General features: G+C 42.9%; 1 protein-coding gene across 3 annotated transcripts; it reads left to right on the top strand.

Annotated features, from left to right (window-relative positions):
* Positions 1–561: 561 nt before the first annotated feature.
* Positions 562–25,839, top strand: bco2l (beta-carotene 15, 15-dioxygenase 2, like). Of its 3 annotated transcripts, none has more exons than XM_046347786.1 (14): positions 562–780; positions 5,343–5,455; positions 5,871–6,045; positions 6,350–6,561; positions 7,717–7,832; positions 8,034–8,136; positions 10,649–10,786; positions 17,603–17,763; positions 18,070–18,240; positions 21,720–21,805; positions 22,802–22,919; positions 23,722–23,904; positions 24,031–24,141; positions 24,253–25,839. In XM_046347786.1, the coding sequence occupies exons 2-14, from the start codon at positions 5,413–5,415 to the stop codon at positions 24,367–24,369; spliced, it is 1,734 nt and encodes a 577-aa protein (XP_046203742.1). In that variant the 5' UTR covers positions 562–780; positions 5,343–5,412; the 3' UTR covers positions 24,370–25,839. The 3 variants fall into 3 exon arrangements, with proteins under 3 accessions (XP_046203742.1, XP_046203741.1, XP_046203743.1); XM_046347785.1 differs by lacking the exon at positions 562–780 and adding an exon at positions 2,311–2,489; XM_046347787.1 differs by lacking the exons at positions 562–780; positions 21,720–21,805 and adding an exon at positions 2,313–2,489 and having other exon boundaries at positions 22,782–22,919.
* Positions 25,840–27,495: the final 1,656 nt, after the last annotated feature.

Below are 27,495 nucleotides of genomic sequence, written 5' to 3'. Positions count from 1 at the left end.
TCGCTCTCTCTCTCTCTCTCTCTCTCCTCTCCACATTTTCATAGAGAACAAAGCAATTCTTTCCACCTCACAGAACTTGAGGTACGAAAAATGTCATGTTCCGGAGAAAGTATAAAAGATCGGCGAAGAATCCAGCTACGAACTGGTCCGTTTGTTACAACTTGGGGAGGCTCATGGGAGACGGTGTGGCCACATTACCATAACGCTGTTTATGTAATAGACACAGTTATGGAGGTTTACATCTAATTGTTGTATAAGATGAATGAGTGAGTATGATACTATTTGTAAAATTGTGTAATATACTTTTGGAATGTTTAATGAAGGAAAACTCAAAAAGGTAATTGGATTTGAACTAAATCAGAGGACCGCCCCTGAGCCCAGTGAGGGTCAGACATCCTGGGACTGCCCTTTTCTGCCATTCCTAAATAAAACACAACTTTGAGAAATTATCACGAGACCATGTTTTTCTCCATTAGGAGGGGGACAAAGGTTGTAGACCATTGCTGAATCTTTTAACCATACCACGTGGTTAAACTATTAGACTATCGATACCGACAGAATAAGAAGAAGTCTTTGATATTAATTACTAGTCCGCAGCTAGGAATTCGGTATCATTGAACGCGAAGAACGACAACCTCCGAAACATCCATACTATAACAAAACGAATGAATGTCACTCTGAACTATCCACTATAACCACAACCGAGAGAGAGCGGGCGAGAAGGACAATTCTACAAAAGAAACAAACTTTTCACCCAGCGATCAAGACGACACACTGAGCGTAAATATATATATTGATTGATTGCAATTGTTCCCGAATGAGTGAGCGTTCATGTGTAAAGGATTAGCAAGGTTAAATAATATTAAAAAAGAAGATATTCTGGTGGAGGACAGAGAGAGGGGCACATCTTATTCATGTTTTATATACAGGGCAAAGGTTGTGTGTGTGTGTGCACACAGCCTACATGCTGTTCTGCATGCTGATCTAAAGAACCAACACTAGGTGATGCTGTAATCTCTAGTTAACATTTGTGGCAAACTGAACTTTATCAGTTGAACTTCTCTGATGGAAGAAGAAATGCAATATATTTGTTAACCAGTAGATGAGGCACTCTATCCATAGACACAGAAGTGATGTACTGGCAAAGCATCTACTATCCACACCAACAAATCAGTGATTGTTCATATACTTATAACACAATGTATGTCACAATTGTCATCAAAAAGGGAATCCATAAGCAACCTGGTGTTATTGAACCCAAGTCATATTTGCTCGCTAAGCTGAAGCTGTAGCATTATATCTGGAATAGATGACAACATTTGTTCAGGTTTTCTAAGGACAATCGTTTCACAATCGTTTACTCAGGATGTTTACATAATGTCACAATTTACAGTCCTCTATGTCCTGTTGTTGAACAGTATATTGTACATGTTTGAAGAATTACGGTTTAAACTATCTTGCATTGTTTGTCATGGAAATAGGTCTGTAATCGTTATAAAATGGACTATAACTGCGGTATCATATAAGGTACATCCAGTGGCTGGTGTATGTGGTATAATTCTTTCACAGATATTGTTCTTCGTTACTCAATAATGACTAGCCTATTTCTCCGGATAAGGTGTGCAGCCCGTGGTAGATTAACTGACTGTTCACCGTCAATGATCCAAGTCCTGCTAATTGCTATGACTTAAAGCTGCCATAAAAGAGGGTGAAAGGTTCAATCACAGTTCACCAGCAGCTCTACTGTGTAAACCTGTGTGTGGTTGTTTTTGGAGGCTAAACTTAAAGGGACAGTTTGAGATTTTGAGTCAGATAAACACATGGATACACATGGATCTCTGCGTGCAGTTTGAAGGAAGTTGAAGGAAGTTTCTGCATGCTCGTTGATCCTATAGACTTCCAGGCATTGTACTAACGCTAGTTAGCAATCGCTCCAGAAACGACCTTCAGAAATGACCTTCAAACTGCATGCAGAGACATAAAAATTGGTATCCATGAGTTCATCGAACTATCCCCTTTAAATTAAAATGACCATGGCACTCTTATCAGAGAGATGCAGTTAAAAAGCCTGTATTGAATTGGAATGTCTATGCAGTAAAGTTACAAATAAGGCAAAACAAATGATCTGTGTGTGTTTTGAGAGCCGGGGCATGTCAAAGAGGGTGTCAGCAACAGTGTCAGAGGCTGGCCTCAGTACAGTCCCACGCTTCAAAGGTCGTCAGTGACTCCCTTCCTTCTCAGACTGTTTAAATCCCAGTCAGTCAGGACAGGACAGGACAGGACAGGACAGGACAGACAGACAGACAGACAGACAGACAGACAGACAGACAGACAGACAGACAGACAGACAGACAGACAGACAGACAGACAGACAGACAGACAGACAGACAGACAGACAGACAGACAGACAGACAGACAGACAGACAGACAGACAGACAGACAGGACAACTGGCGTGGTGTTTTCCAAACCTTCACCGTAACACAGAGTGGTAAGCACACACACACACACTTTATCATCTTTTGTTGCTGTGTTCCCCTGTTTGGCTGCACCAGTAAACAAGCAACTTTATGTGTAAAGGAGAATTTCCTCTATTTTGACATGTTGAAATAATACACAAGACAGACATTGTGTGCATTATTGGGATTTTACAATAGTTATTATCATGAACTGATGAACATCTTCATTCATTCATGTGTAATCATAGTGATACATACTGTATGTATACGAAAAACCATCAAAGATAACACAGCAGTTTATGTACCTCAATGCACCTAAGAATCTTTTCCAGAGGAGATCAATGTTATGAGGTCATTGTGTTTTGTCTTTGATCGTATTTGAAGGACTATACACATATTGCCTGTGAGAGGCAGTGTCTTTGTGATGATATGGTTGTATACTGTGTTGCATACTGTATACCGTTGTCTTCTGTTTGGTACCTAATAATCACTCGCTACTACTGTCCTCATTATCGATAGATTATGGCCTCGGTACCTGTTGATAATCTCACACCTATATGTGTTAAATAAGACAACTCAGATGGAGGAGTATGTCTCCACCACCAATATCACCGTCAGGGGATCGATCACCTCACGATACCTGAAGACAGTTATGTAATGAGAACTCTTATGTAAAGACCTTTGTTACTTTCTCTTGGTTCTACAATCTCTTGTATAAGTAGCTCTAATACCTTTAGTAGGTCAAAGTGCCCATTTACACAGCCAGCTCAATTCAGATTATTTGGCGAATCAGATACAGATCCCTTCTTTTTTCCCAAACGTATAAACAACAAAACAACTACATTGAATCTGATCTTTGGAGTTTTAATTTGTAACATTAGTATTTGGTTCTAAAATCCAATACAATTACGGTGCTCTGCATGCGAGTCTGGACATCAGATCAGTTTGTTTCCATTGCTGGAGTCAACTTTTTTCCATTGCTAGCAAACTCACACACCCACACGCGCGCGTGCACACACGCACACACAACCTTCCGTTTCCATGACAACCACCCCTGAAATGTTATGCAAACTCCAGAATTACAACCGCACGTCGCATTCTAAGCAAACCCATTACGACTGCTTATCGAATTCTATGCAAAGCCCTCTAATACTTTGTTTTAAGAAGCCGCCGCCAATATCTTTCAAACTGTCACAATCTGCTGCAACCTAAGCACCCTTTTCACTCTTTATTTATTAAGTCTTCAAAATGATTACTTCTAGGACGCCAGGACCTTGAGGACATTCATTCATTATGGTTAAGGTTAGGGCAATGGTTAGGAATAAAACAGAAAAAACTCAACTTTAAAAAACAAGTGCCTACCCAGCAAATATTTAAAGGAACACTGACAGTAAATGATCATTGTGTCTGTGTGTTATTTCAGAGACAACATCAGTGTGAATACGCAACTCTGACATGGGTCTCATTTCAAACTGAGTGTGGACAGTCAGACATAAATCGGATTTAAGAAAAATGCTGTGTAAACATAGCCTAAATGTGTAACCCCAGCAGAGCATTCCTGTCTAGGGGGGTGCTAATGTTTCACATGCTTTTTGAACTATCATAATTGATTATTATTTTTTAAAAAATTTTTAAATTGTTAAACCCTTTTTCTCCCCAATTTCATGGTATCCAATTGTTGTAGTAGCTGCTATCTTGTCTCATCGCTACAACTCCCATACGCGCTCGGGAGAGACGAAGGTTGAAAGTCATGCGTCCTCCGATACACAACCCAGCCAGCCGTACTGCTTCTTAACACAGCGCGCATCCAACCCGGAAGCCAGCCGCACCAATGTGTCGGAGGGTACACCGTGCACCTGGCAACCTTGGTTAGCGCGCACTGCACCCGGCCCGCCACAGGAGTCGCTGGTGCACGTGAGACAAGGACATCCATACCGACCAAGCCCTCCCTAACCCGGACGATGATAGGCCAACTGTGCGTCGCCCCACGGACCTCCCGGTCGCGGACCTCCCGGTCGCGGCCGGTTACGACAGAGCCACCCGGGAGGCCTATAATTGAATTGTTAACTTAAGCAATAAGGCCAGAGGAGATGTGGTATAATCAAGCAATAAGGCCCGAGGAGGTGTGGTATATGACCAATATACCACTGCTAAGGGCTGTTCTTACGCATGACACAACACGGAGTGCCTGGCCACAGCCCTTAGCCATGGGGCGGCAGGGTAGCCTAGTGGTTACAGCGTTGGACTAGTAACCTGAAGGTTGCAAGTTCAAATCCCCTAGCTGACAAGGTACAAATCTGTCGTTCTGCCCCTGAACAGGCAATTAACCCACTGTTCCTAGGCTGTCATTGAAAATAAGAATGAACTGACTTGCCTAGTTTTAAAAAATGGTATGTTGACCATATATCACTCCTTATTGCTATTATAAACTGGTTACCAACGTAATTAGAGCAGTAAAAATAAATGTTTTGTCATACCCGTGGTATGCGGTCAATCAGCATTCAGGGCTCGACCCACCCAGTTTATAACAAGTGATATGTAGCTGATATCCTGTCATTATAAATGAGAATTTGTTCTTAACTGACTTGCCTAGTTAAATAAAGGTTAAATCATTTAAAATATATATATATATTTATGTTAGCCTGTTGGATTACCATGTCTGATATGAGTTCACAGTCATGATGTACTGTACAGCCACTACCGATGACAACCTTATATAATGATGTTCCCTGACCTATTTCTCAACTCGACGGATTCATACTCGTCCAAAGACCCATGTAGCCATAAAACATCAGATGACTCAACATCCTGTGTGTGTGTGTGTGTGTGTGTCCTATGTGTGAGCACAACTGTATAAATTCTGGTTGGTCTGTATCTTCCTCTAGCAAACTCAGGCTCAACACTGCACCACCAGGCTCAACACTGCACCACCAGGCTCAACACTGCAGCTCAGCCATGAGCAGCACCAAACAACTCAACAACAGGAGCGGAGGCAATGGTGAGGTCACGTTCCCCTGTTCACACTATGCATGCACCAACCAATGGTTGTGTGCCACATCATCGACTGCACAATCGGGCACTAGATTGATATAACATATGATGTGGTTAGCTAATACGTAAAATACCTATCCAGGTGTTGTAGGATCTGCCATGTGTCAGCAACGTCTGAACAGAGGAACGTGCCCCTTGTGCTTGTGTATAGCATGTAATAACCCATCGTGCAATGACGTCACATTCTCTGAGACCTGAAGTGTCGACTTCAGGACGAAATGTTGATGTGAACGCAAGATCGAACCCTGTGTGTGTTGATTGACTGGGTGGATAACCTATCTCTTCCTCCAAACATGTAAAAATGCCATTTAGGATCTGTGATATCAGAAAGCTTGAACATTTGTCTTCTCACTCCATGGAAGCATCCAAGAAGAAGTGCCCCTTGGCCATGGGGCTGGAGGACATTGCCCCCCTGGTGCGCACTGTTGAGGAGATCCCTGAGCCCATCACCACGGTGGTCAAGGGGAACATCCCATCCTGGATCAATGGAAGCTTCCTGCGGAATGGGCCCGGAAAGTTTGAGTTCGGAAAAGACAAGTACAAAATAAAATAAATTAATACATTGTACACACCCACACCACTTATAATCAACACATACACACACACACACAAAGAACATGCACACACTCATATGCACAGACACTCACTGTTACACCCATAGACCTAACCTTACACCCATAGACTCAACCTCACACCCATAGACTCACCCTTACACCCATAGACTCACCCTTACACCCATAGACTCACCCTTACACCCATAGACTCACCCTTGCACCCATAGAGCCACTCATACACCCATTGACTTCCCCTTGCACCCATTTGTCTTTGTCTCTGTCCTCAGCTTCAACCACTGGTTTGACGGAATGGCCTTGATGCACCGCTTCTACATCCATGACGGTGAGGTGACCTACAGCAGCCGCTTCCTGCGCAGCGACTCCTACGTGCATAATTCTGAGAAAGACCGCATTGTGGTGTGTGAGTTTGGAACCATGGCCATGCCTGACCCCTGCAAGAACTTCTTTTCTCGATTCTTATCCCGCTTCAAGATTCCCAGTAAGTGTCTTCAGAGTTGTGCCCCTCTGTGTGCAGTACAGTACATTCCCCGTTGTTCTGGTTGCGGCTGGTGGCATTGGCCAGGGCTGTTGACTGTATGCATTGTGTTGCTCACAATGTATGTATTGTGTTGAGATTATAAATATGATGGTTGAAACCTAGTGCATGTTTCTGAGTGTAGGAATGCTTAGAGATCAGGAGAGCAGATTGTTGTGTGGGCTACCTGAGCAGATAGAACGAGAAAGAGAGATAGACAGAGAAACTTCAGTATTCAACCATTTCTGTAACTAAACTGAAGAGCCTTAAACATTGATCTAGAGAAGTATTTTGCTGCTTCAAAGCATAACTGATTGTAAACCAGCACAGTGAGATTAGGGTCAATAGAAAAAATAGCATCATTGTAACACACCACATTTCTGAAGACTCAGATTGTTTGTGGCCCTCCCCTCAGCTCCCTCCACTAGCACTGCCCCAGTATCTGTGTGTTAGAGATGTCGATGATGAGTATGACAGGTCTCCTCTCTAATCCCCAGAAAGCTTTGATTCAAACTCCTATTAGATAGCTCTGCATGTGTTTTAATGTCAAAATACGTTAGTTACTCACCAAATATGGGGTTTCTTCATTTACTCCTCTTACAGCCGGTATGTACTTCCAAAAAAGGTCTATAAGAATTGAATGTTCATCTTGTCATTATTGTACTGCCGTATATTGTTTATATGGTCTGTCTAAGTTTAGTTGCTCAGCGAAACCCCATATTTGGTGAGTAACTAACCAATTTTGACAATAAAACACTTACATAGCTGTCTAATGGGAGTTAGAATCTGCACTTCCTGAGCATTAGAGAAATCTCTAACGCACAGATACTGGGGCAAGTCCACAGATACTTGTGCCACAACAAGTGACTTTAATAGTCATACAACGTCTGTGTCCACTCCTTCCTGTTTAGGTGAGTGTGATTTCTAGCCTGACCTAAAAGGAAATTGACACGTGAACATTGTCCTGTACTTACCAAAAAATAAACATATTGAAAAGTATTGGAAGGTGTTGCTGTATAGTTTCTCGACACATATTCTTGTGATCACTGAGAAAGAAACAACAGCTGATTGGCAACATGTTCTGTATGTTCCAGTCCTGATATCTGGATTTGTTAACAGAGGCCACAGACAATGCCAGTGTGAACTTTGTGAAGTACAAGGGTGACTATTACGTAAGCACGGAGACCAACTACATGCGGCGGGTGGATCCACAGAGCCTGGAGACCAAGGAGAAGGTACAGCTATTGTCTATGACAACTATCACACCAAGGATGGAGTTGAACATATTTTACAGAATTCAGGGGGGGGGGGGGGGGGATGCAGTTCCTTAGACCGCTGCGCCACTCGGGAGCCTGATCTTACTGTTATGAGGATGTTTGCAGTGATGATGATGAATATCGTGACTATAATGATGATGTGTGTCCTTATGTTCACAGGTGGACTGGTCTGAATACATTGCAGTAAACTCCGCCACAGCCCATCCTCATTATGACCGTGAAGGGGCCTCGTACAACATGGGCAACTCCTATGGCAAGGGCGGTATGTTATCTACCTACCTACTTACGTACCTACCTCCCTCCCTCCCTACCTACCTACCCCTACATACCAACTTAGCTGCTTACCTACATACCTACCTACCTACTTATCTACCTACTTACCTACCTACAGTTGAAGTTGGAAGTTTACATACACCTAAATATTCCTGATATTTAATCCTAGTAAAAATTCCCTGTCTTAGGTCAGTTAGGATCACCACTTTATTTTAAGAAGGTTAAATGTCAGAATAATAGTATAGAATGATTTATTTCAGCTTTAAATTCTTTCATCACATTCCCAGTGGGTTAGAAGTTTAAATACACTCAAATATCATTTGGTAGAATTGCCTTTAAATTGTTTAACTTGGGTCAAATGTTTCGAGAAGCCTTCCACAAGCTTAGATGTTACTGAGTCAGGTTTGTAGGCCTCCTTGCTCGAACACACTTTTTCAGGTCTGCCCACAAATTTTCAATAGAAGTGTGGTCAGTGCTTTTTGATGTTTGTTGTTCTTAAGCCATTTTGCTACAACTTTGGAAGTATGCTTGGGGTCATTATCCATTTAGAAGACCCATTTGTGACCAAGCTTTAACTTCCAGACTGATGTCTTGAGATGTTGCTTCCTGCAGCAAAGCACCCCCACAACATTCTGCAGCAAAGCACCCCCACAACATGATGCTGCCACCCCTGTACCTCACGGTTGGGATGGTGTTCTTTGGCTTGCAAGCCTCCCCCTTTTTGCTCCAAACATAATGATGGTCATCATGGCCAAACAGTTCAATTTTTGTTTCATCAGACCAGAGGACATTTCTCCAAAACGCACAATCTTTGTCCCCATGTGCAGTTGCAAACCATAGTCTGGCTTTTTTATGGCTTCTTCCTTGCTGAGCGGCCTTTCAGGTTATGTCGATATAGGACTTGTTTTAATGTGGATATAGATACTTTTGTACCTGTTGCCTCCAGCATCTTCACAAGGACCTTTGCTGTTATTCTGGGATTGATTTGCACTTTTCACACCAAAGTACTTTCATCTCTAGGAGACAGAACACGTCACGTTCCTGAGCGGTATGACGGCTGCGTGGTCCCATGGTGTTTACACTTGTGTACTAGTGTTTGTACAGATTAACGTGGTACCTTCAGGGGTTTGGAAATTGCTCCCAAGGATGAACCAGACTTGTGGAGGTCCACAATTTTTTTCTGAGGTCTGGGCTGATTTCTTTTGATTTTCCCATCATGTCACGCAAAGAGGCACTGAGTTTGAAGATAGGCCTTGAAATACATCCACAGGTGCACCTCCAATTGACTCAAATGATGTCACTTAGCCTATCAGAAGCTTCTAAATCCAGTACATCATTTTCTGGAATTTTCCAAGCTGTTTAAAGACACAGTCAACTTAGTGCATGTAAACTTCTGACCCACTGGAATTGTGATACAGTAGAATTATAAGTGAAATAATCTGTCTGTAAACAATTGTTGGAAAGATTACTTGTTTCATGCAGAAAGTAGATGTCCTAACCGACTTGCCAAAACTATAGTTTGTTAACAAGAAATTTGTGGTGGTTGAAAAACGAGTTTTAATGACTCCAACCTACTGTAAGTGTATGGAAACTTCTGACTTCAACTGTACCTACCTACTTACCTACTTAATTACTGTCAGCTGGTCGGCTTATTATCACACCAAATTTGCACATTTTATACATGCTGATGAACTACGGTAATACAAACACAAATGTTTCACAATAATTTAATCACTTGATTTAATAATAATAATTATTATTATTTAAAGCGGCAATCTATGATTGCTTAAGATATGTTTTACTTTGAGGTACTTTAAGGTATGTTTCTGCATATGCATCCCTAAATCGATGCCAAACCCCCCACTAGTGTGCGTGGCCAAATAGCTTTATTTTCGTGTCATCTGACCATAGCACCAGTTCCAATCCATGTGCCAATGCACTTAATGCAATCATTTTAGTACTTGTTAAAAAAATCATATTTTTTAGCAACTGTATTAGTATAAAATAATATAATTTCCCGATTTTGTTTAGCATACAAATAGCTCAATATTTGTATGATTTATTTATATATTTTTCTCATCTTTATCAAGGGTGCCAATAATTTTGGAACTGACTGTATATACCCATTGATTCTTGAAGAATATAACTTATAAATGCCCAAAAATCTTAGTTCAACTGTCATGCCCCATCATTCCACCAATGTCTGTAAACAAACACTGTGTAGCCTCTTATCCAGAGCAACCTACAGTAGTGACTGAATACATTTTAATACGTTTTTTGTAATTCATGTGCAAAAGAGACATTGGTCTCAGTATGACTCCCTGATAAAATAAAATCTATAGCCCCATCCCTCAACTGTTTACCAAATCAGTGGCAGGATGGCTGCTTTGGCCGCTTTAATGATAAACACTATTATCATATATGATATGATGCTACCTCTGATATGTTGATTGGTAATGTAAATTGACCCTCTATTGGCGCATCGTTGTGTCTCACCCCAGGCTTTTTCTACAACATCATCCGTGTGCCCCCGCCTGAGAAGGTAGCGGGGGAAGACAAGGCTGATTTCAGTGGAGCTCAGGTCCTCTGTTCCATCCCAGCCTCTGACTCCAGGAAACCATCCTACTACCACAGCTTCGGTCAGTATCCATCCATCACCTCCCTCCACCTCCCCCTGTATCTTTCTCCCTCTACAACAGCGGTGCTGAATTTCAATGACTGGTTCTCACTCTCCTAACTTCCTCTTTCTTTACTACCTCAGCTAAAACAGTCCCTTTCTCTGACTGTTTCTCCAAGTGAGAAATTGTTGAGGTTGGTTTGTGTGCTCTATGCATGTGTGTGTTTAAGTGGTTGTGTGTATATGTGTGTTTAAGTGGTTGTGTGTATATGTGTGTTTGTCTGTCTGTGCATGCATGTGTGTGTGTGCATGCAAGTGTGTGTGTGCATGCATGTGTGTATGCATACATCTCTCTCTCTGTCTGTCTGTCTGTCTGTCTGTCTGTCTGTCTGTCTGTCTGTCTGTCTGTCTGTCTGTCTGTCTGTCTGTCTGTCTGTCTGTCTGTCTGTCTGTCTGTCTGTCTGTCTGTCTGTCTGTCTGTCTGTCTGTCTGTCTGTCTGTCTGTCTGTCTGTCTGTCTGTCTGTCTGTCTGTCTGTCTGTCTGTCTGTCTGTCTGTCTGTCTGTCTGTCTGTCTGTCTGTCTGTCTGTCTGTCTGTCTGTCTGTCTGTCTGTCTGTCTGTCTGTCTGTCTGTCTGTCTGTCTGGTTCATGAAGCACGTTATTGGAGGTAAAATCTATTCGCTCACAATATGAAGTAGGTTGTTTGAAACAGTGGTGAATACATGTTGCTTGAAGGGCAGTAGACCAACATAGCTAGAGTACTTTTGATGCTTTTCACCAGCCCAAATATAACTTAGCAAATTAAAACCTAGTTTTGGGGATTTAATAAAATACAGTATATTCAGAAAGTATTCATAACCCTTGACTTTTTCCACATAAGTCATTGTGTTACAGCCTGAATTCAAAATGGATTAAATATGATTTTTTTCACCCATCAACACACAATACCCCATAATAACAAAGTGAAAACAAGTTTTTAGACATTTTTGCAAAGGTAAATAAATATCTAATTTACATAAATATTCACACCCCTGAGTTAATAAATGTTAGAATCATCTTTGGCGACAATAACAGCTGTGAATCTTTCTGGGTAAGTCTCTAAGCTTTGCACACCTGGATTGTACAATATTTGCACGTTATAATTTCTTTTATTCTTGAAGCTCTGTCAAGTTGATTGTTGATCATTGCTAGACACCCATTTTCAAGTCTTGCCATATATTTTCAAGCCGGCTGTAACACAGAAAATGTGGAAAAAGTCAAGAGGTGTGAATACTTTCTGAAGGCACTGTATTGTATGTTACCTGCCCAGGAGATAATGTATGTTGCCGGTTGGAGGCCAGTATTTTTAGCTACACATAATACCCTCAGCTCTACCTCTATCCCTGTGTTGTGACTGCAGCCATAATACCCTCAGCTCTACCTCTATCCCTGTGTTGTGTGACTGCAGCCATAATACCCTCAGCTCTACCTCTATCCCTGTGTTGTGTGACTGCAGCCATAATACCCTCAGCTCTACCTCTATCCCTGTGTTGTGACTGCAGCCATAATACCCTCAGCTCTACCTCTATCCCTGTGTTGTGTGACTGCAGCCATAATACCCTCAGCTCTACCTCTATCCCTGTGTTGTGTGACTGCAGCCATAATACCCTCAGCTCTACCTCTATCCCTGTGTTGTGACTGCAGCCATAATACCCTCAGCTCTACCTCTATCCCTGTGTTGTGTGACTGCAGCCATAATACCCTCAGCTCTACCTTTATCCCTGTGTTGTGTGACTGCAGCCATAATACCCTCAGCTCTACCTCTATCCCTGTGTTGTGTGACTGCAGCCATAATACCCTCAGCTCTACCTCTATCCCTGTGTTGTGTGACTGCAGCCATAATACCCTCAGCTCTACCTCTATCCCTGTGTTGTGTGACTGCAGCCATAATACCCTCAGCTCTACCTCTATCCCTGTGTTGTGACTGCAGCCATAATACCCTCAGCTCTACCTCTATCCCTGTGTTGTGTGACTGCAGCCATAATACCCTCAGCTCTACCTCTATCCCTGTGTTGTGACTGCAGCCATAATACCCTCAGCTCTACCTCTATCCCTGTGTTGTGTGACTGCAGCCATAATACCCTCAGCTCTACCTCTATCCCTGTGTTGTGTGACTGCAGCCATAATACCCTCAGCTCTACCTCTATCCCTGTGTTGTGACTGCAGCCATAATACCCTCAGCTCTACCTCTATCCCTGTGTTGTGACTGCAGCCATAATACCCTCAGCTCTACCTCTATCCCTGTGTTGTGACTGCAGCCATAATACCCTCAGCTCTACCTCTATCCCTGTGTTGTGACTGCAGCCATAATACCCTCAGCTCTACCTCTATCCCTGTGTTGTGACTGCAGCCATAATACCCTCAGCTCTACCTCTATCCCTGTGTTGTGTGACTGCAGCCATAATACCCTCAGCTCTACCTCTATCCCTGTGTTGTGTGACTGCAGCCATAATACCCTCAGCTCTACCTCTATCCCTGTGTTGTGTGACTGCAGCCATAATACCCTCAGCTCTACCTTTATCCCTGTGTTGTGTGACTGCAGCCATAATACCCTCAGCTCTACCTTTATCTGTAAGATTTTTCCCTGTGTTGTGTGACTGCAGCCATAATACCCTCAGCTCTACCTCTATCCCTGTGTTGTGTGACTGCAGCCATAATACCCTCAGCTCTACCTCTATCCCTGTGTTGTGACTGCAGCCATAATACCCTCAGCTCTACCTCTATCCCTGTGTTGTGTGACTGCAGCCATAATACCCTCAGCTCTACCTCTATCCCTGTGTTGTGACTGCAGCCATAATACCCTCAGCTCTACCTCTATCCCTGTGTTGTGTGACTGCAGCCATAATACCCTCAGCTCTACCTCTATCCCTGTGTTGTGACTGCAGCCATAATACCCTCAGCTCTACCTCTATCCCTGTGTTGTGACTGCAGCCATAATACCCTCAGCTCTACCTCTATCCCTGTGTTGTGTGACTGCAGCCATAATACCCTCAGCTCTACCTCTATCCCTGTGTTGTGTGACTGCAGCCATAATACCCTCAGCTCTACCTCTATCCCTGTGTTGTGACTGCAGCCATAATACCCTCAGCTCTACCTCTATCCCTGTGTTGTGTGACTGCAGCCATAATACCCTCAGCTCTACCTCTATCCCTGTGTTGTGTGACTGCAGCCATAATACCCTCAGCTCTACCTCTATCCCTGTGTTGTGTGACTGCAGCCATAATACCCTCAGCTCTACCTTTATCCCTGTGTTGTGTGACTGCAGCCATAATACCCTCAGCTCTACCTTTATCCCTGTGTTGTGTGACTGCAGCCATAATACCCTCAGCTCTACCTCTATCCCTGTGTTGTGTGACTGCAGCCACCCTCAACCTCTACCCTGCAGCTACCCCCCTCAGCCTACCCTATCCCTGTGTGTGTGACTGCAGCCATAATACCCTCAGCTCTACCTCTATCCCTGTGTGTTGTGACTGCAGCCATAATACCCTCAGCTCTACCTCTATCCCTGTGTTGTGACTGCAGCCATAATACCCTCAGCTCTACCTCTATCCCTGTGTTGTGACTGCAGCCATAATACCCTCAGCTCTACCTCTATCCCTGTGTTGTGACTGCAGCCATAATACCCTCAGCTCTACCTCTATCCCTGTGTTCCAATGACTGCAGCCATAATACCCTCAGCTCTACCTCTATCCCCTGCAGTCAGCTCTACCTCTATCCCTGTGTTGTGTGACTGCAGCCATAATACCCTCAGCTCTACCTCTATCCCTGTGTTTGTGACTGCAGCCATAATACCCTCAGCTCTACCTCTATCCCTGTGTTGTGACTGCAGCCATAATACCCTTAGCTCTACCTCTATCCCTGTGTTGTGTGACTGCAGCCATAATACCCTCAGCTCTACCTTTATCCCTGTGTTGTGTGACTGCAGCCATAATACCCTCAGCTCTACCTCTATCCCTGTGTTGTGTGACTGCAGCCATAATACCCTCAGCTCTACCTCTATCCCTGTGTTGTGTGACTGCAGCCATAATACCCTCAGCTCTACCTCTATCCCTGTGTTGTGACTGCAGCCATAATACCCTCAGCTCTACCTCTATCCCTGTGTTGTGTGACTGCAGCCATAATACCCTCAGCTCTACCTCTATCCCTGTGTTGTGTGACTGCAGCCATAATACCCTCAGCTCTACCTCTATCCCTGTGTTGTGTGACTGCAGCCATAATACCCTCAGCTCTACCTTTATCCCTGTGTTGTGTGACTGCAGCCATAATTTTATTTTATTTATTTATTTATTTCACCTTTATTTAACCAGGTAGGCAAGTTGAGAACAAGTTCTCATTTACAATTGCGACCTGGCCAAGATAAAGCAAAGCAGTTCGACAGATACAACGACACAGAGTTACACATGGAGTAAAACAAACATACAGTCAATAATACAGTATAAACAAGTCTATATACAATGTGAGCAAATGAGGTGAGAAGGGAGGTAAAGGCAAAAAAGGCCATGGTGGCAAAGTAAATACAATATAGCAAGTCAAACACTGGAATGGTAGTTTTGCAATGGAAGAATGTGCAAAGTAGACATAAAAATAATGGGGTGCAAAGGAGCAAAATAAATAAATAAAATACAGTTGGGAAAGAGGTAGTTGTTTGGGCTAAATTATAGGTGGGCTATGTACAGGTGCAGTCATCTAGCTCAGTTGGTAGAGCATGGCGCTTGTAACGCCAGGGTAGTGGGTTTGATCCCCGGGACCACCCATACGTAGAATGTATGCACACATGACTGTAAGTCGCTTTGGATAAAAGCGTCTGCTAAATGGCATATATAATTATTATTAATCTGTAAGATGCTCTGACAGTTGGTACTTAAAGTTAGTGAGGGAGATAAGTGTTTCCAGTTTCAGAGATTTTTGCAGTTCGTTCCAGTCACTGGCAGCAGAGAACTGGAAGGAGAGGCGGCCAAAGAAAGAATTGGTTTTGGGGGTGACCAGAGAGATATACCTGCTGGAGCGTGTGCTACAGGTGGGAGATGCTATGGTGACCAGCGAGCTGAGATAAGGGGGAACTTTACCTAGCAGGGTCTTGTAGATGACATGGAGCCAGTGGGTTTGGCGACGAGTATGAAGCGAGGGCCAGCCAACGAGAGCGTACAGGTCGCAATGGTGGGTAGTATATGGGGCTTTGGTGACAAAACGGATTGCACTGTGATAGACTGCATCCAATTTGTTGAGTAGGGAATTGGAGGCTATTTTGTAAATGACATCGCCAAAGTCGAGGATTGGTAGGATGGTCAGTTTTACAAGGGTATGTTTGGCAGCATGAGTGAAGGATGCTTTGTTGCGAAATAGGAAGCCAATTCTAGATTTAACTTTGGATTGGAGATGTTTGATATGGGTCTGGAAGGAGAGTTTACAGTCTAACCAGACACCTAAGTATTTGTAGTTGTCCACGTATTCTAAGTCAGAGCCGTCCAGAGTAGTGATGTTGGACAGGCGGGTAGGTGCAGGTAGCGATCGGTTGAAGAGCATGGATTTAGTTTTACTTGAATTTAAGAGCAATTGGAGGCCACGGAAGGAGAGTTGTATGGCATTGAAGCTTGCCTGGAGGGTTGTTAACACAGTGTCCAAAGAAGGGCCGGAAGTATACAGAATGGTGTCGTCTGCGTAGAGGTGGATCAGGGACTCACCAGCAGCAAGAGCGACCTCATTGATGTATACAGAGAAGAGAGTCGGTCCAAGAATTGAACCCTGTGGCACCCCCATAGAGACTGCCAGAGGTCCGGTCAGCAGACCCTCCGATTTGACACACTGAACTCTATCAGAGAAGTAGTTGGTGAACCAGGCGAGGCAATCATTTGAGAAACCAAGGCTGTCGAGTCTGCCGATGAGGATGTGGTGGTTGACAGAATCGAAAGCCTTGGCCAGATCAATGAATACGGCTGCACAGTAATGTTTCTTATCGATGGCGGTTAAGATATCGTTTAGGACCTTGAGCGTGGCTGAGGTGCACCCATGACCAGCTCTGAAACCAGATTGCATAGCAGAGAAGGTATGGTTAGATTCCGAAATGGTCGGTAATCTGTTTGTTGACTTGGCTTTCAAAGACCTTAGAAAGGCATGGTAGGATAGATATAGGTCTGTAGCAGTTTGGGTCAAGAGTGTCCCCCCTTTGAAGAGGGGGATGACCAGCTGCTTTCCAATCTTTGGGAATCTCAGACGACACGGAAGAGAGGTTGAACAGGCTAGTAATAGGGGTGGCAACAATTTCCAGGCAGATAATTTGAGAAAGAAAGGGTCCAGATTGTCTAGCCTGGCTGATTTGTAGGGGTCCAGATTTTTCAGCTCTTTCAGAACATCAGCAGAATGGATTTGGGAGAAGGAGAAATGGGGAAGGCTTGGGCGAGTTGCTGTTGGGGGTGCAGTGCTGTTGACCGGGGTAGGAGTAGCCAGGTGGAAAGCATGGCCAGCCGTAGAAAAATGCTTATTGAAATTCTCAATTATGGTGGATTTATCAGTGGTGACAGTGTTTCCTATCTTCAGTGCAGTGGGCAGCTGGGAGGAGGTGTTCTTATTCTCCATGGACTTTACAGTGTCCCAGAACTTTTTTGAGTTATTGTAATACCCTCAGCTCTACCTCTATCCCTGTGTTGTGTGACTGCAGCCATAATACCCTCAGCTCTACCTCTATCCCTGTGTTGTGTGACTGCAGCCATAATACCCTCAGCTCTACCTTTATCCCTGTGATGTGTGACTGCAGCCATAATACCCTCAGCTCTACCTCTATTCCTGTGTTGTGTGACTGCAGCCATGTCAGAGAACTATGTGGTGTTCATAGAGCAGCCCATCAAGCTGGACCTGCTCAAGTTTATGCTGTTCAGGATCCAGGGCAAGAGCTTCGACAAGGTCATGACCTGGGAGCCACAGTATGACACCATCTTCCACGTGGTGCACAGACACACAGGCGAGGTGTGTGTTAATGACCCAAACAATCTATGTGGTTACAGTAAATGTATAAAATAAGGAAATCGATGCATTACCCAGGAAATCGACTCAATCCCCAAAGCACTGGTAAATGTATAGATTCTGTGGAATATCTGTACATTAACCAGTGCGATGGGGAATGTATAGATTTATCGAGGAAATCCATAATTCTTTTCAGATTTGACACATTTCCAGGAGCATTTGAACATATAGGATCAGCCCATTTCATCTCTAATTGGCTTGTTTGTCACCAATATGTCTAAAGACTTTTTGGTCTGTTTCATCCAATAGCAAAGCAAGGTAAAGTACAGCGCCCCACCCATGTTCACCCTTCACCAGATCAACGCCTACGAGGACAAAGGGTTCCTTGTAATGGACATGTGCTGCGGGGACGATGGGGATGTCATTGGAGACTTCACACTAGAGAACCTTCGAAGGGGTCCAGGGGAGGAGATGGACAAGGTTTGTTGGTACAACGAACACACACACACACACACAGTTGAGGTTACATACACCTTAGCCAAATACATTTAAACTCAATTATTCACAATTCCTGACTTTAATCCTAGTAAAAAAAATGAACTGTTTCAGGTCAGTTAGGATCACCACTTCATTTTTAGAATCTGAAATGTCAGAATAATAGAGAGAATGATTTATTTCAGCTTTTATTTCATTCATCACATTCCCAGTGGGTCAGAAGTTTACATACACTCTGTTAGTATTTGGTAGCATTGCCTTTAAATTGTTTAACTTGGGTCAAACGTTTCGGGTAGCCTTCCACGAGCTTCCCACAATAAGTTGGTTGAATTTTGGCCCATTCCTCCTGACAGAGCTGGTGTAACTGAGTCAGGTTTGTAGGCCTCCTTGCTCGCACACACTTTTTCAGTTCTGCCCACAAATGTTCTATATGATTGAGGTCAGGGCTTTGTGATGGTCACTCCAATACCTTTCACTTTGTTGCCCTTAAGCCATTTGCCACAACTTTGGAAGTATGTGTAACAGTATAACTTTAGACCGTCCCCTCGCCCATGCCCGGGCGCGAACCAAGGACCCTCTGCACACGTCAACAACAGTCACCCACAAAGCATCGTTTCCCATCGCTCCACAAAAGCGAGCAAGGGGAACTACTACTTCAAGGTCTCAGAACAAGTGACGTCACCGATTGAAACACTATTTAGCGCGCGCCACTGCTAACTAAGCTAGCGTTTCACATCCCTTACATATGCTTGGGGTCATTGTCAATTTGGAAGACCCATTTGTGACCAAGTTTTAACTTCCTGACTGACATCTTGAGATGTTGCTTCAATATATCCACATAATTTCCATACCTCATGATGCCATCTATTTTGTGAAGTGCACCAGTCCCTCCTGCAGCAAAGCACCCCCGCAACATGATGCTGCCACCCCGTGCTACATGGTGGGATGGTGTTCTTCAGCTTGCAAGCCTCCCCCTTTTTCATCCAAACATAACGATGGTCATCATGGCCAAACAGTTCTGTTTTTGTTTCATCAGACGAGGACATTTCTCCAAAAAGTACGATCTTTGTCCCCATGTGCAGTTGCAAACTGTAGTCTGGCAGTGGATTCTTTCCTTGCTGAGCGGCCTTTCAGGTTATGTTTATATAGGACTTGTTTTACTGTGGATATAGATACTTTTGTACCTGTTTCCTCCAGTATCAGATCCTTTGCTGTTGTTCTGGGATTGATGAGCACTTTTCGCACCAAAGTACTTTCATCTCTAGGAGACAGAACACGTCAACGTTCCTGAGCGGTATGAAGGCTACGTGGTCCCATGGTGTTTACACTTGCGTACTAGTGTTTGTACAAATGAACGTGGTACCCTCAGGCGTTTGGAAATTGCTCCCAAGGATGAACCAGACTTGTGGAGGTACACAATTTTTTCTGAGGTCTGGGCTGATTTCTTTTGATTTTCCCATCATGTCAAGCAAAGAAGCACTGAGTTTGAAGGTAAGCCTTGAAATACATCCACAGGTACACCTCCAATTGACCCAAGTTATGTCAATTAGCCTATCAGAAGCTTCTAAAGCCATGACATCATTTTCTGGAATTGTACAAGCTGTTTAAAGGCACAGTCAACTTTGTGTCTGTAAACTTCTGAACCTGAACCTAAGTGAAATAATCTGTCTCTACACAATTGTTGGAGAAATTACTAATATCATGCACAAAGTAGATGTCCTAACCGACTTGCCAAAACTATAGTTTGTTAACAAGAAATTTGTGGAGTGGTTGAAAAACTAGTTTTAATGACTCCAACCTAAATGTGTGTAAAGTTCCGACTTCAACTGTACACAAACACACACAAATATACTATATTATACTTGTACTCTGTGTAAAAGTAGGTTGTTTGAAACAGTGGTGAATACATGTTGCTTGAAGGGCAGTAGACCAACATAGCTATAGTACTTTTGATGCTTTTCACCAGCCCAAATATAACTTAGCAAATTAAAACCTAGTTTTGGGGATTTAATAAATTACAGTGCCTTCAGAAAATAAATTGTCACGGCCTGACCATAGAAAGCTTTTATTTTCTATGGTAGAGTAGGTCAAGGCGTGACTGGGGGATTGTTCTAGTTTATATTTTCTATGTGGGGTTCTAGGTTTATTTTCTATGTTGGTGATTTGTATGATTCCCAATTAGAGGTAGCTGGTTATCGTTGTCTCTAATTGGGGATCATACTTAAGTTGCATTTTTTCCACCTGTGGGTTATGGGATATTGTTTATGTTTAGTTGTTGTTTATGGTTAGTTTATTCTTTATTTGTTTTGTATTTGCTTAAGTTTCACTTTATTCATTAAAATTATGTGCAACTCGACGTACGCTGTGCCTTGGTCCGACCATCATTATTATGAGCAACGTGACAATAGTTTGCTATTTAGTTCGTAAAAATGTGTAAATTGTAACTAATTTTACACATAATGTTGCTGCTACCGTCTCTTATGACTGAAAAGAGCTTCAGGACATCAGAACAGCAATTACTCCCCATGAACTAGGGGAATATTTTTTCTTTCATGAGTCTGACACGAAGGATATATATTGCTTCCCGGAGACCAGGCTCTCATCCAGTCATTCACTTGAAGAAAAGATGGAAATACAGAGGGCGGAAGCCTGGGTAACTTGTGAGAATTTGTCGGTGAGTGAGTAAACCACCACTACCCTCGGTATTATTGGTCAATGTGCAATCATTGGAAAACAAACTGGACTATTAAACTATTAAGAATAGCCTACTACATCAACACCATCATGCCAGAAACCCTAGACCCACTCCAATTCGCATGCCGCCCCAACAGATCCACAGATGACACAATCTCAATCGCACTCCACACTGCCCTTTCCCACCTGGACAACAAGAACACCTATGTGAGAATGCTGTTCATTGACTACAGCTCAGCATTCAACACCATAGTGCCCACTAAGCTCATCACTAAGCTAAGGATCCTGGGACTAAACACCTCCCTCTGCAGCTGGATCCTGGACTTCCTGACGGGCCGCCTCCAGGTGGTAAGGGTAGTCAACAGCACATCTGCCACGATGATCCTCAAAACTTGGGCCCCTCAGGGGTGCATGCTTGGTCCCCTCCTGCACTACCTGCTTGGCCACGCAGTCGTCGGTGAACACAACTCAAACACCATCACGTTTGCTGACGACACAACAGTTGTAGGCCTGGTCACCAAAACAATGAGACAGCCTACAGGGAGGAGGTCAGAGACCTGGCAGTGTGGTGCCAGGACAACAACCTCTCAATGTTAAACTGATCGTGGACTATAGGTAAAGAAAGGCCGAACAGGCCCTCATTAACATCAACGGGACTAAAGTGGAGAGGGCCAAGATTTCCTTGGTGTCCACATCACCAACAAACTATTATGGTCCAAACACACCAAGACAGTTGTAAAGAGGGCATGACAACCCCTTTTCCCCCTCAGGAGACTGAAACGATTTGGCATGGGTCCCCAGATCCTGAAAAAGCTGCACCATCGAGAGAATCCTGCCCGGGTTGCATTACCATCAGGTATGGGAACTGCTCAGCATCTTACCGGAAGGCAGTATAGAGGGTAGTGCATACAGCACAGTACATCACTGGGACCAAGCTTCCTGACATCCAGGACATATATTTTAGGCGGTGTCAGTGGAAGGCCCATAAAATTGTCAAAGACTCCAGTCACCCAAGTCATAGACTTGAGCCATAAGACTGCTGAACAGCTAAACTAATCAAATGACTATTTACATTGACACCCCCCCCCTTTACACTGCTGCAACTCACTGTTTATTATCTATGCATAGTCACTTTACAAATGACCTCGACTAACCTGTACCCCTGCATATTGACTTGGTATCGGTACCCCTTGTACAGAGCCTCGTTATTGTTATGTACATTTCTTGTATTACCTTGAGATTGATTAGAATGGTTTTACCTCAGTTTTTTTAGTAAATATTTTATAACTCTATTTCTTAATCTGCATGGTTGGTTAAGGGCTTGTAAAGTAAACATTTCACTGTAAGGTCTACACCTGTTCTATTCGGCCAATCTGACAAATAAAATTTGATTCAACTTTTTATTTAGCCAAATTATCTTTACTCGTTGTGTATTTATTATTACTTTTATTATTACATGTTTTACTTCTCTATTATTTCTCTATTTTCTTTCTCTCTGCATTGTTGGGAAGTGCCCATAAGTAACCATTTCAATGATAGTTGACACCTGTTGTTTACGAAGCATGTGACAAATACAATTTGATTTGCTTTGATTTGCACTAGATCTCAACCACTGAGTAGTTATAAAACTACAAGAACAATTCACAATGATATCCTGCCCACTGCGAACATATGCAACAGATTAGTTGACATGCTGTTCACACATACTGTGGTTCGTTGTTACTTTAAGTTAATTTATCTTACTACAGCTGCTGACCGATTATGTGAAGAATAATTCATTATAGGCAATTGGTTTTGTTTTGTAAAATGTCTTTTGTTTTCTGCTATGTCAGTTTTATAACTCCATGTGCAGAAACCTTCCACGGAGATACGTCCTACCCCTGACCGTAACTGATGACACACCCAGTGACCAAAACCTTGTCACACTACCTTTCTGTCATGCAACTGCGGTCAAGACTGGGTGTGGAAAGGTGTGTATACGTGTGTGTGTGTGTGTGTGTGTGTGTGTGTGTGTGTGTGTGTGTGTGTGTGTGTGTGTGTGTGTGTGTGTGTGTGTGTGTGTGTGTGTGTGTGTGTGTGTGTGTGTGTGTGTGTGTGTGTGTGTGTGTGTGTGTGTGTGTGTGTGTGTGTGTGTGTGTGTGTGTGCATGAATAAATGTGGGATATTTCCTGCTGTTCAATTAATTGTAATTTCAATTAATGATACAACCATTGATTCTTGAAGAATATAACATAAATTGATGAGCTTAGTACTTATCTTATAATGACACTATATATACTATTGTTTTACTCCATTGATTATGTTTTATTGAAATGTTCATACCAGTCTTTTTATAGCAAACTAAGGGCTATGTTATTTTCTGTATTGCTGAAGCGTTTCAGTTGTACGATTGCAATGTAAGAGCAATTTCAGATTAAGCCTAAATATGCAGTGTTTACCGTAAATGCAGTCTCCTCCAACATGGGAACATTGCCTTAAAATTTGAATTGGGCTTTGGTGTTGAATTTCCGCGATGCGGATTGAATAGGGCCCTAAGTGATGGGCTTGCTGTTTAGGCTGAAACACAAACTCTGTATTGTTGCTCCCAGAGGGGAAGCACAGCACTCAAGCACAATTGAACCAGCAACCCTTTACTCATAATTCTGTAAATGGCAACTACGCCTGCTAATGCTAACCCCTGGCATTGTGACGCATGTGTTCTGGCTGATGAAAAGAAAATGTGTTTTTGTTGTCATGGCTACCTGACATGACTCTCTTTGGGGTGTGCTGCAGGTGCTTTGTACACACGAGGAACTCTATGATGAAGAGCTGTTCCAGTACGGTGGCCTAGAGTTCCCACAGATCAACTATGCCCATTACAACGCGCGTCCTTACCGCTACTACTACGCATGCGGCTTCGGACACCTGTTCAGCGACTCCCTGCTGAAGATGGATCTGGAGACCAAGAAACTTAAGGTTTTTCTTTTTCCAACTCTCCAACTCTTCAGAGTCAATGGTGAATCAGCTAGACTGCCAGGCCTGCTTTTAGTGACCTACTGCTGTGTCCAATTTTAAGGACATATTGACATTTTCTCTGTGTAGGCATGGCGTCACCCTGGTCTCTTCCCATCTGAGCCTGTGTTTGTTCCTGCGCCCAACGCAACAGAGGAGGACGATGGTGTGGTCATGTCCATCATCATCACACCCAGAACTGTAAACAACCACAATAACAACAACATAATCAACAACAAAAATGTATATTCACCATTGATTAATTACCTTTGACATAACATTGTATAACCATGTCTATATTTCTGTTTCCAGGAGAAAAGCACGTTCCTGCTGGTTCTGGATGCCAAGACTTTCACGGAGCTGGGCCGGGCAGAGGTTCCAGTCAACATTCCATTTGGAACTCATGGAGTGTTCAATGAGATGCAATGAAAATGCTAACGTCACAACCCCCTCAGCATTCTGCTTATGAAATGACTCCATCCCTGGATGTCTTTTCTGATGCTGTTAAGATAACATCTCGAACTACTGCAGTACTCTTGGACCATTTTTTGTACAGCCAGAGGAGGAAGGCCCTCTCCTCTGAGTCTTGTTCCTCTTGAGGCTAAGACTCTCGAGGTTTGTTCCTTCTAGGGAGTTTTCCCCCGCCGCTGTACTTCTGCTGCTTGCTATTTGGGTTCTAGGCTCGGGTTCTATAATAATAATAACAATAATAATGAATAATAATAATAATGTATGCCATTTAGCAGACGCTTTTATCCAAAGCGACTTACAGTCATGTGTGCATATACATTGGATTTTTATAGCACTATGAAGTATTTTGTACCAACTGCTAAGGTAGAAAGGCTTTATAAATACATCTAATTGATTTATTGATAACACAGAACTGAGGAGAACCAGTTCCTCAGACCCTTTTAAAATGTCAGTCTGTAGACACATCTATCTATGTCATATCCTTATCTAAAGGTGCCCTGCTTTGTAAAGTAAATGTTGATGTTGGTGACTGATCTGGTGTTTTTTCATGGACATTAACTGTAGACCTTAAACTAAAACTTGGGACGGTTTTTCACTACTTTGGTATTCACAATCAGTGTCAATATTTGATCAAATATTTCTGTGGCAACTAATTTTCTCTACAGCAAATTACAAGAAGTCAACTGAGGCTCTGAAGTGAAATGAGTTTTACTTGTTTAATTTCCGATCTTCAAAGTGTTTCATAACATGTACGCATTTGAAATACTATACTCCCATAGCCGTGCAGTGCACTTACAAAACATGAAAATGCCTCCAGGAAATGTAATTTCAGTTTAAGTAATGTGATATAAAATGGACATTGTCTAAAATGCCAGTAAAACAAATGGCTTTCAGCATTCAATAGCCACCACTGAGAGCCAATGGAAGGTCACATTGACAACTCAGATTGCATTTCATCCCATTGTCATGGCCCACTGTAAGGGTGACTTACAAACACATTCTTTTCATAGACTGAAACAGATTTAATTGTTACAATACAACTGTAGAATGCATTGCAAATCTATATTAGTTTCTCAATACTTTATAATTCTCATTGTCAATGTCATAATTTAGCTGCTAGCTGGATCACTGAAGGGAATGTAGTCCAGAGGGTTGCACACACATTAGTGGGAGCAGGAAGACTGAAAGAGCAGTGGAAGTAGCAAACGGCTGCCTATTTAATCATATTTTCCATTCAAGCCAGGTCTCCCTAGGTTACTTATTAATTACCCCATAATTCCTAATCTAATCAGTCATGCTTAACTACTCTTTGTACTCAAATATTCAAATTAATTAGTGGTCTATCCAAAGGGCAGGAACATTGGTATGAGGGGAGGCCGCCAGGGACCACCTGTATCGACATTTGAATAAATGTGGCACTAATTTGCATATTGTCAAATGGTTGGATTTTGTGAATAATATTTACGAAACACCGCATGTTCATTTTATATCACTCACACTTTGTGGTGGAGAAAAGTTTGAGAAAAATTACTAATTCTCGTAATTAGATACATTTAATGCAGGAGTGTCAAACTAAATTTCTGGAAGGCCATGTGTCTCCTGGTTTTCGCTATTTCCTTTCAATTTGTGTGCCAATTTACCCTGCATTCATAACCAAGTGGGAAGGTGGTATTTACCACGTACAGCTGAGAAAAATCCACTTGAGTGCCCCTGGAACTGATAATAACTAGTGTGAAACTCCTCTCTGAGCTCCAACTTCTCCCACATGCTGACCTCTGACATCACCTACTAAGGAAATGACCTTGAAAACAGCATTTTCAGCAGTTAAATGCAACAACAAAACATTGCTTTTAATAAATAATCTATTAATATGGTTTTTGAACACTTTAATTTGTTTGCGAGCATGATAGCTATGTTTAGCTTATTGTTGATGCAGCTTGTTTGCCATTAGCTAATAAGCGTTTCTCAATGAGTTCAAAGCAAATGAATGCATCCAACTCGTATTTACTACTTCACAACTGGAAATTAGCACCTTCCTTCTTGGTTATGAACACAGCATTAGACTTAGGAACTCCCCTTACCTGGTTGTCTAACTAATTAGTGACATTAATTGAACAATAATGTACAAGGGAGGAGTGAACTTACAGACCATCCACCCTTCAGCAGTTGATTTATGGCCTGTGTAGTAATGTTCCTGGTCGTGTTATGGGAAAGCTAGCCTATACGTCTGGAAAACTAGGCAACATCTAGTATAACTCTGTTTTCTATAATTGTACACACTGCAGATGTTTTGCGATGCTACAGTGGAGCAATTATATACCCATGGAGATAGCCATGGTGTACCATGTCAACAAGAACCAACTCCCACTAAGGAGTCTGATAGCCTGACAGAGCATTGCATGAAAAGGATTTGTGTGTGTGTAACAGTATGACTTTACGTCCGTCCCCTCGCCCATACCCGGGCGCGAACCAGGGACCCTCTGCACACATCGACAACAGTCACCCTTGAAGCATCGTTACCCATCGCTCCACAAAAGCCGCTGCCCTTGCAGGGGAACTACTACTTCAAGGTCTAAGAAAATGTGACGTAACCGATTGAAACGCTATTTAGCGCGCACCGCTAACTAAGCTAGCCGTTTCACATCCGTTACACTCACCCCCCTTTTGACCTTCCTCCTTTTTCCGCAGCAACCAGTAATCCGGGTCAACAGCATCAATTTAACAGAATAACTTTACGTCCGTTCCCTCGCCCATACCCGGGCGCGAACCAGGGACCTTCTGCACACATCGACAACAGTCACCCACGAAGCATCGTTACCCATCGCTCCACAAAAGCCGTGGCCCTTGCAGAGCAAGGGGAACTACTACTTCAAGGTCTCAGAGCAAGTGACGTAACCGATTGAAACGCTATTTAGCGCGCACCACTAACTAAGTTAGCCGTTTCACATCCGTTACATGTGCAGCATTAGAAATTGATAATTTATGAGAGAAAAGATCATTCACAATTTTGGGGCTAAGTCACTGATTTGCAATGTGGGGCTAAGTCACTGATTTGCAATGTGGGGCTAAATCACTGATTTGCAA

Source organism: Oncorhynchus gorbuscha, linkage group LG04 (assembly GCF_021184085.1).
Source record: "Oncorhynchus gorbuscha isolate QuinsamMale2020 ecotype Even-year linkage group LG04, OgorEven_v1.0, whole genome shotgun sequence".
NCBI lineage: Eukaryota > Metazoa > Chordata > Actinopteri > Salmoniformes > Salmonidae > Oncorhynchus > Oncorhynchus gorbuscha.
The sequence above is the reverse complement of the archived record's forward strand: the minus strand, read 5'-3'. Positions and strand labels throughout refer to the sequence as shown.